An 11,262-nucleotide genomic window follows, 5' to 3' on the forward strand; every position below is an offset into this window, starting at 1 on the left:
TGTGTGGATGGACGTCAGTCCCTCGAACGTGTCAGATTGTCATACACAGACACAGAGTTTAATCTTATAAATATATTTAATCATCTCTGCTCATTCCCAGAGGCATTTATACAACCGAAAGCCAAACCTACTGGGAAGACCTTGTGAGGGCTTGGCACTGGAGTAGGGCTGGCTTCTGGCCTCAGCACTGTATTCTGAAGGACCCCTCACAAAGTCCTGCTGTTCCCGAGATGCCCTTAAACAAGGCACCATCCTTGAGACCTGGGTGAGGCATGAACAGAAGGACCACCAACCATGGTGCCAGAGCCCTGAAGACCACAAGACCAGGCAGGCCTCTAACCCAGACCGGCCAGCCTGTGCTGGCCTCAGTTCTGTCCCCAGCTCCTCCAAGGCATCCTGAGGTCCGAGGTGGCAGGAATAGGTAGGGCCTAACTGGATGGCCCAGGAATTTTGGCACTGCCCCTGGAAAGACCCAGGCATGTGCCTCCCCCATCGGACCAACCATAGTTGCCAGAGTTCTGAGGGGCCTGGCCCCTAGTTCCCTGCAAATGGTCCAGTCAGCTCCTAATACAGAGGGTGGCTGCATCCTGCCTGCCCTGGCCCCTCAGTTGTGAAATACTAAGAGGGAGGGGGTGGGAATCTCCCTGGAGGCAGCCATGCCTTTGGCCTCCAGGGCACCCCCTAGTGGTTTCATAGCAGAAAAGGGCAAACCTTGCCCAGATAAAGGACCTTCTGAAGGCGATTACAGGTGCCAGGCCTACCCTCAGGCTGGCTTTGGCTACCCCAGATCATTCTATCCTGGGATCCCTCAGCAAGTGTCTTCTGGGCTACTGTGTGCACTGAGCAGGTACCACTTGAGCCTGTCCGGCAAGGGCAGCGCTTTGACCTTGGTGTCCACAGGCCACGGTCGCAGGCACAGCCGGATGGACACCCGGCACAGGTGTTTGAGAGGTGGTGGGTAGCTCTCGAGCTGCCTCAGGGAGGCATGAAGGGCCTGGATCTTCCCTGCCAAGCCACCCACTGGGTGGATGTTGAAGTTCTCAGGCAGCTGCAGCCTCTGGGAGCTAGTCACCATGAGGTCCAGCACGGTCTCAGCCTTATGCAGAAGCTCAACATGGCTATCATCCTCGGCGCAGCCCGGGTGCGAGCAGAGCCTCTCAAAAATGAGGTTGAAGCCAGACCAGCAGGACGCACCATGCAGGGAGCAGTTGTAGGCTGCCCCTGACTCCAGCAGGAAGCGCAGGAGTGGGAAGTGCAACTTGAAGCTCTTGAGGCAGATGTGCGTGAGGGACTCGTGGGCTGGGCACTCACTGGGGTCGGCACCATGGGCCAACAAAAGCTGCGTGACTTGGAAGCAGAAGCGGTTGATCATTGGGGCCTCCTCCTTGTCCCCACAGACGGTCTCACCGAGCAGGAAGATGATGCATGTGAATACAGTGTCCCCATCTTTGGTGGTAGCCTTGACGTCTGCCCCTGGAAGAGCCATGGGAACAGAAATGAGAGGTGTGAGAGTGTGTGTGTGTGTGTGTGTGTGTGTGTGTGTGTGTGTGTGTGTGTGTGTGTGTGTGGAGAGCAGCTGCCCCAGTGTGGGCAGGTAGGGAACCTCACCTCCCTCCAGGAGGAGCCGGATGTTGTCTGTGTTGTGGATCTGCACCCCATCACTGCTGGCCAGAGCATGCAACAGCGCTGTCTTCCCTAAGGAGCAGAGCGAAGATGAGGCCCAGAGGTGGGTGGAAGCAGGGTTCTCAGGGCTGAGGGACCAGCCGCCGGCTCCGTTTCACCCACACAAAAACAGGAACAAGAGGGCCAAGAGAGACCTGCTGGGCATACTCACTTCTCAAAGACGCCTCCCGGGGCAGTGTGCAGACAGTGACAACACTCTCTGGACTCGGGCAGACTGGCACCCTCTGCCTGGGTGCCAGCTGTGGCTATGCCACCTACTGGGGCCAGCACCCAGACACCTGCCTGTCCTTCCCGAACTTTTATCAGGTACCCAGTCCCTGGGACGGCCAGCCTCCCACCACAGCACTCTTCTTACTTTACGTATGAGTGCTTTGCCTACATGAGGTATGTCTGTACCAGATGAGATCATCAGATCTCCTGGAAACACGGTTAAAGACAGTTGTGATCTGCCATGTGTGGATGCTGGGACTTGAACTCAGGACCTCTGGAAGAACAGCCAGTGCTCTTAACCTCTGAGCCATCTCTTACCATTCTTGTCTGCTGCGTTGACATCTGCTCCAAGATCCAAGAGGCGCTGCAGGCAGGGCAGGCGTTCAGGTTCCTCACTGGCCAGATCCAAGGGGCTGCTCTCGTGGATCTGAACCAAAGGGGATAGCAGCCATGTTGCCTGGGGTGGCTTTCGCTGGTGAACCTACTAATCATGCCCAAGATTGGAGCTGACCCTTACCCGGTCCCTCCTGTTGATATCAGCCCCGTGGCGCACCAGCAGCTCCACCATGTCAGGCTGGTTTCTCAGGACAGCAATGTGCAGGGCTGTGTAGTAGGTGACAGGGTCTGAAGGCAAGGAAGTTCGGGTTAGTCTGTTCTCGAAGGACCTAGCCTCAGAGACTCTCCCTGGCACCCCCACCTCAGGTGTGAAGATGAAGTTTCCTCAGGACTGTCCTGAGGAGAACGCAAAGTGCTCAAGCTCAGCAGCATGGCCAGCCCCGGTAGCCTTGACCTGGTTTGGGCTCAAGGTCACCAGAGATCCCTCTGCCTCAGCCTTCCAAATGTGTCTCACAGCCAGGCCATTTGACCATGTGGATGGGCTTTGGAACACCCTCCCCCAGCCCCCCCCCCATCTGTAGTTTGCAGGATCCCAAGTTTCCTACATCCTCTGAGCATGTTCTCCAATGAAAGACACAAAAGCATGCGTGTGGGTCAGCACTGGCAGCCCCACCTGTCTCCTACCTCCTGGGGTGACAGCCAGAGACAAGGCAGGTGGCTGACACTTCATCATCCCTGACCTGACGCTTAAAGAACCTAGGCAGCCTGCCGTCACTGATGCCTAGTGTGGCTTATCTCCCCACCCCTAGGACCAGAGCAACACCTGCAGGACAGCTCAGAGAAAATCACCTTCCCTTAGCTCTGGGCACTGCCAGTGTACTTTCTCCACAGCAGAAGGATTAATCTGGAAGATGTGGGAGGAGAGGTGCTAAGAGCCCCCAGAAAGCCACCCAAAGGAAAAGAACATGGGAAGTCACCCCAAAGACAAGAGGGGAAGCAGAGGCCAGGGCTGACTGCCTAGCCCTGCTCGCCCCCACCCCCATTCTCAGGCCGCTGCTGACCTTCAAAGTTGAGGTTGGCCCCACTCTGCAGGAGGACCGCAGCTGCCCGGGTCAGGCCCAGCTCGGCCATCTTCAGCAGAGCATTGCTCACACCTTCCTGGTAGAAAGGAGAGTGGGCCTTCTGCTCCAGCAGCTCCGTAAGGACCAGGATCCGGCTCTCCTCACTGGAAGCGTAACTGCACCAAGAGGCAGAAAAGACCAAGTGGGAACTCCTGGGGACCAGTGGCCCTAGCCTGTGTGCCCTTCCACAATCACCCACACAAACTGCCCATGCTCTGTGGGACACAACTCTTTCTTGGTCAAATGTGTGAAGTGACTTCAAAGCCATCCTTCAGCTTGCTGTCAAAGGCCTGGCTCTGTCCCGTCCTCTCTCATACCACCACGAGGGTGGCCCTAAAGCTCTCACCCTTCCTAGACAAAACTACCTACTAAGTGCTACTTGGGCCTGGACACTACTCCATACATTGCCCCAGCTCTGGACAATGGCTCAGACACCACCTTCAGAGTCACCTTCCTGTCCCAATGCTCCTCAGTTGCTCTTCTCCCTAATCTCACCCACCAGACCTCTTCTCTTGCAACAGGTGGGATCCAAGATCTGACCAAACGCTTATCTAGGGCGGCCTTCTTGAATATGCTAGTTTCCGCCAAGGGAGGGCAGTAGCGCCTTGTGCAGCCCTGCTGCCCCGCCTCCGAGTTCTGGAAACCGCCTGGCACTACATTTACAGAGTAGGCCGCAGAAGAGCGAGCTAGTGTGGTTTAGAAAAGACATCCTTGTTGAGACTGAAAGTCTGCAATTCCGGCTCATGACTCTCCCAGTGCTATTCCTTTGCCCCGCCCTACTCCCTGCATCCCACCCCACGGTGCTGGTCTGGGTGCTGGTCTGTCTCGGTGGCACAAGCACTCCGAAGGCGTAGCGCTCCTAGTACCCAAGGAAGTCTGCACAGGGCACACGGACCACACCGGCTTGCTTCCCCCAGAGACTCTCGAAGAGGCCTGCTGTCTGCAAAAAGCGCTGTCGGTCCCAGCCAGGACCTCTCCTCCGGCATCCATGCACAGGGAGCGGCTCCGGGGCCCTGGCCCTCTGCCCTGCAAGACGCTGCGAGCCCACCTCAGGCTGGCGCTCGAGCTCGCAGCCACGCAGCTCCCGCTCCCGCCGCGACAACCACAGGGGACCGCAGCGACTCACTCATCCAGAGGCTCCTGCCGCTCCAGATCCTGGATGCCCAGGGCACCCAGGATGGCGTCCACCAGGGGCTGGTACTCGAAGATGATCCTGCGGAAGCCGTGCAGGAACGGCATGGCGTCGGCCGCGCGTCCGGATACCCACTCGCCACCACCTCCCGATCTACCGGTTCAGACCCCGCGCCGGTGAGCAGTCGTCCTCCCAGGCCTCAGTTCCGCACCGGAAGTTATCCTACCACCCCTACTTCCTGTCCTGAGGGCCTGTGAGGGCTCATGTGCATTACAGTGCCCCCTACCGCCGGGGAGGACCTCGCGACTATCATCACTGCCCCGGCTCCGCCCCGCCCTGAAATTCCCCGCGAGGCCGCTGCAGGGCGTCCAAGCTCCAAGGGGGAGTGTGGCCCCGCTACTGACCTGCTCCTGCCCGAGGTGACATAGGCCCAGTTCGGAGCCCGGACACTGCTTTCTGCAGCCTATTTGATTTTGGCCACTTCCTAAGGAAGTCTCTCTACTCTGAACTGAATGGCGCAATGAGGACCTTGCACCCTAACTCTTCCCCACAAATACTGGGGACAATTCATTATTCTCTGTCCCTTCACCCCCTGGCTAAACAGGGTGCCCACTTTTCCCGCTTTTCCTGGAGGAACTCGGTGACCCTTCCTGTCCTGGTCTGTAAAATTGGCATAATATCACTTCCCTAGACCCTGAGTGGGAAGGCAGCAGAGACGCAACAGAAAGAATTGTACCAGGTAGCTTCCCCCTACACAAATTTGAGTGGCTGCGACTTTGAGTCCTGCAGCAAGGCCCTGATGATTCTAGAAAGGCCAGTTATGGGTAGGTGTCAGTGGTCCTGAGGCTGCATCATCATAGCCATGGCTCCAATCCTTTGTGGGGGCTTGTGGTCTCTCTGCTTGGCACCTGCCATCTGCCACAGAGTTACTGGCACGGAACAAAGTTTCTTGTTTGTTTTAAAGACAGGATCTGGGGCTGGAGAGATGGCTCAGTGGTTAAGAGCACCGACCACTCTTCCAGAGGTCCTGAGTTCAAATCCCAGCAACCACATGGTGGCTCACAACCATCTGTAATGAGATCTGATGCCCTCTTCTGGTGTGTCTGAAGAGACTGACGGTGTACTTATATGTAATAAATAATATTAAAAAAATAAAGACAGGATCTCATATAGCTTGGGCTGGCCTTGAACTCTCAGAATAGCTGAGGCTGGCTGCCATTGTACTCCTGAGCTTCCTGCCGCCACTTCTCAAGTGTTGAGATCACAAGCTTGGTTCTGGGATGCCCAGGACACCAAACCCAGTGGGCATTCAAGGATCTTACATGGAATGGTTACACAGCTCCTCTATATCAGTTCTAGATGTCTCTGCACCCAACAGAGTAAATATCAAGTTGGTAATTGTTTAGGGAATAATGGGGAAAAATCTGTAGAAGGGGCTGGAGAGATGCCCAGCAATTAAGAACACTGGCTGCTCTGGAAAGGACCTAGGTCCTGTTCTTAGCCAGTCAGGACTACGTAGGGAGGCCCTATCTCCCAAAGGGAAGGAGTGGGATGGAGGGTGGCGGGTTTCCGGAGAGATGGCGCAGCCCAGGTTCAATCCACGGGGCTCTGTCGCCCTCTTCTGGACTCTGTGGGCATTAGGCACAAAAGTGGTACACAGCCGTCCATGTAGGCACAACATTCACATTCATGAAATAAAACCCCAAAGTTGCACTTGGGGGCTTGGGACATGGCTCAGCTGTCAGAATGCTTGGTTGACATGCGTGTAGCCTTGGTTGGGTTCCACACCCAGCACCATGTAGACTGGACATTGTGGCTTCATCCAGGTCACTCCTTCCTCAGTGGCTCCAGCCCTCTTGGGTTTGGAAGCTGCCCTGATCCAGATGGCAGCAGTTTAACCTTCTGATATCTACAAGACCCTTCTTCCATATAATATCACTTTGAAGGTCCCCAAGCATCAGCAGAATTCAGAGGGTAGAATACAAGCTCTGTGGAACAGGTGAACCCAGATGTGGGCCTTCTGGCCTTGGCCTCAATGTCGTCACCTCTATTTTTGGTTGTGAGCCTAGCCTTTAATGGCTGAACCATCTCTCCAGCCAGTCTTCACCTATAACTTGATCATCTGCCCAGCTTTCACAGGCCTAGCTCCAATGAAAGGCATGTTGATGTCACCAACGGCCGAGAGAGGGGACAGAGTAAAAAGAGCTGAGCTGCCGAGATAGTGCAGAAGGTGGAGGCTTGCCACCAAGCCATGTGACCTGAACTCAGTCGTTGGGACCCTATGGTAGAGGGAGAGAACAGACTCCTACAGATTGTCCTTTGACCTCCACACACCCACACCCACACACGGCGCATGCGTATACATGCATATTTAATGTAAATACATGTAACATCAGAGTTAACTTGTATATATTGGAGCCCTCCTTGGGTCCTAGCACTGGACTAAACACTCTTCACATGGATTCTGTTAAGGCCTAGTAGATAAATAATAACCTTGACATGATCAGGAATCCGACTCAAAGAGGTTTTAGAGCTTGCCCAAGCACATCAGGGTAGACTGTCAGCTAGTCTATCCGGCCTCTCTACCCACAATCCTCCAGGAACGCAGTCCCTTCAGCTCTCTGGCTTTGGGTCTTTAGAGGTCTAGACTTGCAGGAGGGAGGAACTGACCTTTGCCCTTTCACAGCCCTTAGGCATCTCATAGTGGAGCCAGGCTCCACTGCCAGCCCGTCACCCAGGCTCCTGTCTTTGGAAAGCCCTATGCCCCTTGACCCCTCTTGTCAGCAAGGGGTCCTGTTTCCTCCATCTGCCTTCCATTAAAGTTGTCATTCAGACCTCCTGCCTTCAGCTCTGACCCTTCCCTCTCTTTTCCTCACCACTACTGCTCCCTTTCTGCCTGACCAGACAAACCCCATCCTGCTACACCAACTCCAAAGCTTCTCAGCCCAGTAAGGGATAAAACACACAGAGCTCAGACCCTAAAAAGATCTGTGCCTCTCTCTTACTCACCCAGGGGAGTTTAGGGGTCACACTGAATATTGTACAGAGGTAACCTTAATATATAAAGAACTTTCAAAAATCAATAAAACAGTAAAAGTTTCCTACAGGATATAGACACAGGACATGCATAGGTGAATCATGGGTGAAAAGGTTGTCAAGCATAAGAAGACGTGGCTGGCCTCCCTACCAATGACAACAATGGCAATGACAACAGTGACTACCACACCTTTAATCCTAACATTCAGGAGACAGAGACAAATGGACAATCTGTATGTGTTCAAGCCCATCCTGGACTATATATTGAGTTCCAGGCCAGTCAAAGCAATCAGAGGACAACTTTAGGAAGTTGGTTCCTCCAACCATGTGGGTCACTGGAGAGATGGCTCAACCCAGGTTCAGTCCAAGGGGATCTGGCGCCCTCTTCTGGACTGTGTGTGCTTTAGGTACAAAAGGGGTGCACAGACGTCCATGCAAGCTCTTCAGCTCCAGCAGCAAGTTCCTTTATCCACTGAGCCATCTTGCTGGCCCACCCTTCTTTGGACTTGTACGGATTTCCCCCTTTTCTGCAGGGAGTACGCCCACTAGAGAATCGAAGCTGGACAAGAGTACCTTCTCCACCTGAGGCTGAAGGTTGCTCCAACTGTGTAGATCAATCAACTGTGTACAATCAACATCCCCACCAAGGTCACTTCCTCAGTGCTCCTGAACTCATTCTGGTTCCCCAGGTCAGGAGTGACAATCCTCAGTTGACTCACCAGCCACAGACGGTCCCCGGGGCTTCATGAGCCCTGTGGAGGAAGAAAGGCTCTGATAACCACAGTGATCTTGGCCTTGGCCTGAGGTAGACTGATTACACACACACACACCACGTACATACATACCACACATATATACATATATACATACATACATACATACATCACACATACATACACACCACACACATGTACATACATATACACACATACACAAACACACATATACACACATACATACACATGTACACATACACACATATACACACACCACACACATACATACCTACACATACATACACACATACACATACACACATACATACACACACACATACACACATTCATACAGACACAAATACACACACACACACACACACACAGGCCCTTGTTCTTATATCTGCTAAGACTCACATTCACTATCTCACACACAGACATTCTGGGGCCTGGGAGTATTGACAGTTACTCTCACACCCAGTCGTGTCCCCCTCCACACACACATGCACACACACACATGCGCACGCACACACCCTGGCTCGCTTTCTCACACACAACATAAAATTCATTTTCTTTCACTGGCTCTCTGTCACCTGTGCCTGAGGAGGCAGCTGCCAGGCAGGTGGTGCCTTGGCCCATCCCAAGTCCTTCGTGCCTCTCAAGAGACTGGTCTTTAGCCAGCTGTCCCTCAGAAGGCCCTGGGTGGGGAATTGGGAATAGTTCTCCTTTTCCTCACTCTGCTTTCCCTCCACACCCTTCCTCTGGGGTTCGCCTGTAACTGGAGGTTTACTGTCCATCAGGTGAGACATTTGGAAGTCATGGCTGCTACTGTAGGTTGTGCCATCATGGAGGACGGTCTGAGGTCAGTCTTGGTCATGTGTGGGGACTGAGGCACCAAGCAGATGAGCTCAGCCTATTTCTGAAGTGCTGTAATGGGTCACCACCCTCTGGCCACTCCTTTCTCTTCCTACTTCCCGCTCTTATGATGGCCTATGGGACTGACTGGCAGGCTCAGCTTGTTTGTTTCTGTTTTGCTCCAGTTCTAATGCAGGAGACAGAGGGCCTTAATTTATAAGTTCCCTCTATAGGCTCATAGGGGAAACCGAGGCACTGGGGGCTGAGTGAGAAGGACATCTGCCCAGACCCCCCTCTCTAAGGTGAGACACCGGTCTAGCTTCAATTTCTACCTTCCAGCCCCTGCAAATGGTTCAGGGTCAGGAGCTCCAGGGGTCACTTATGGCTGACCTGGGCCCAGGCTAGTTCCCTGGTGGGCAGTCTGGGAACATGATGCATATACTGAGAGGTGGGCCTATGACATCTTCCTCATCTCCAGACGAATCACAGGTCTTTCATTCCCCTGGCTGCTGTATCCCCAGGGACCCAGAAGCCCAGGAGAATAAGGGTGACGTGTGTAAAGTCCCAGAGACCCTGGCCAGTGGGCAGCGAAAACTCTGGCCCTAGGCCCTGCCTGGCCTTTGCTCAGCTAAAGGCCCTATCCACCCAAGCAACAGATGGACCTGGAAATTGGTTAGTTTCCTTCAGGGTCCTTCATGGTTGGTTAGATTTCCATGCTGACTGTGATTTCCAGTTCCCTGTGTGGGACATAAACTGGCAAGAACGGCCCAGACCTGTCCCCAAAAGATCTGCCTAAATACCAAGTCACCTCCACCCCCGTGTGACCCTGGCCATCTGCGCTGTGGTCAGACTGCACAGAGGACTTGAGGGTATGCCCAGGAGGCTGCAGCTTACTCTATTGGTGGCAGATGAGTGGGTTCGGAATCCTGGCCCCAGAGCTTCCCCCATTGCAGAGGCTCATTGGTGCCTACTTGGCCTCAAGCTCTGGCAGGCACAGGGTATGGGTGGGGGATAGTTGCAGAGCTCACAAGAGAGGCCTGCTGGCACCCTCTGGCTGTTCAGCAGATCCTGACCAAGTCTGCCAAGAACAGCAAGAGGGCTAGGGGCCCTGGAGGTAGGGGAAAGAGGGATGGACAGAAGTTGGGGCCAGGGAAGACCAGTTCTCTGTACTTTGCCCTGTTGGCGAAGCTGACCCAGGGCAGGAAGGACCTGCCGCCATCCGTCAGGGAGACAGTGGGCCCATGGCTGCCGGAGGAGGGAGCGGGAAATCTGATCATTAAGAACCTCTCCTGGCTGTCTGGGGAACTTAATTAAATTGCTGGAGAGGGCTGGGAGAGGGCCACATCTGGAACCAATATGTGGCCTGCTGTTTCCCTCTTTCCCTCAGCCCATGTCACTGCTGGAGCAGAGAATTCAGCAGAGCAGAAGGGAGCTGCTTCCTTAGAAGGGGAGAGACAAGGCAGGCAGGGACTGGGACCCAAGCCCAGAAAGACACTGTGATGACACAGACAGAGGTAGGGAATCAGAGAACCAGGAAGATGACTGGAGAACCCGGAAGGAGAGAGCTGTGAGTCCAGGCATGCTTCAGGGTTTGACTGTACTCAAGAGGTATATGTATGGGGCTGAGTGTGTGGCTAAGTGGGGAGAGCACTTACCTAGCAACCATGAGGACCTGGTTTTGATCCTCAGCACTGTATAAAGTCACTGCTCAAGTAGCCTGGGCTACTTGATATGATAGAAAATCATATGATATGGGGGGAAATCAATTAAAAAACCCACATCTATTTTATAGATGAGAAATCACTAGACCCTGACACCAGTCCTGTGCATAGCCAGCATTTGCCAGGGTCTTGCCCTGGACAAGGTGATGCCTCTGGACACCCTCAGGCACAGATTTTGTCGTTTCTGTGTTATAGACAAGAAGGAAGCCTTGACTGAACCTAGACTGACCATACAGATTGATCTTGGCCTATCTGGACACTGTCTAGCCATGCTGTGTGGGCCACTTCAATTGGAATGACACCAAGTAGCAGTTATTTCTTGCTGGTTGGTGCGGGGCATGGAGCTCTACTCTGGGGAGGCTACAATATATCCTGCAGGTATACTGAAGCTGAAGAGGTCTTGGATGTGGGCCCCAGACTCAACGGTGTGTAAGCACAAGTAACAGTCCCCC

At 53.9% G+C, this 11,262-nt stretch overlaps 1 protein-coding gene across 2 annotated transcripts; it reads right to left on the minus strand.

Moving 5' to 3' along the window:
* Nucleotides 1-57: 57 nt before the first annotated feature.
* Asb6 (ankyrin repeat and SOCS box-containing 6) lies at nt 58-4,701 on the minus strand. Of its 2 annotated transcripts, none has more exons than NM_001399347.1 (6): nt 4,477-4,701; nt 3,291-3,466; nt 2,411-2,517; nt 2,212-2,320; nt 1,609-1,695; nt 58-1,473 (listed from the first exon to the last, which is right to left on the minus strand). In NM_001399347.1, exons 1-6 carry the CDS (start codon nt 4,587-4,589, stop codon nt 809-811), a joined length of 1,257 nt encoding a protein of 418 aa, NP_001386276.1. In that variant the 5' UTR covers nt 4,590-4,701; the 3' UTR covers nt 58-808. The 2 variants fall into 2 exon arrangements, with proteins under 2 accessions (NP_001386276.1, NP_001011963.1); NM_001011963.3 differs by having other exon boundaries at nt 4,399-4,701.
* Between the last annotated feature and the right edge of the window lie 6,561 nt (nt 4,702-11,262).

This window comes from Rattus norvegicus, chromosome 3 (genome assembly GCF_036323735.1).
Source record: "Rattus norvegicus strain BN/NHsdMcwi chromosome 3, GRCr8, whole genome shotgun sequence".
Classification (NCBI taxonomy): Eukaryota; Metazoa; Chordata; class Mammalia; order Rodentia; family Muridae; genus Rattus; species Rattus norvegicus.

What these genes read in the sequence shown, in the direction of transcription:
- Asb6 (NM_001399347.1), bottom strand. Translation starts at nt 4,589, where the DNA reads ATGCCGTTCCTGCACGGCTTCCGCAGGATCATCTTCGAGTACCAGCCC. An exon ending in CGGCAGGAGCCTCTGGATGA is followed by an intron (nt 3,467 to 4,476) that starts GTGAGTCGCTGC and finishes CTCTTGGTGCAG; the next exon opens with TTACGCTTCCAGTGAGGAGA. An exon ending in CCGGCTCCTCCTGGAGGGAG is followed by an intron (nt 1,474 to 1,608) that starts GTGAGGTTCCCT and finishes TGGCTCTTCCAG; the next exon opens with GGGCAGACGTCAAGGCTACC.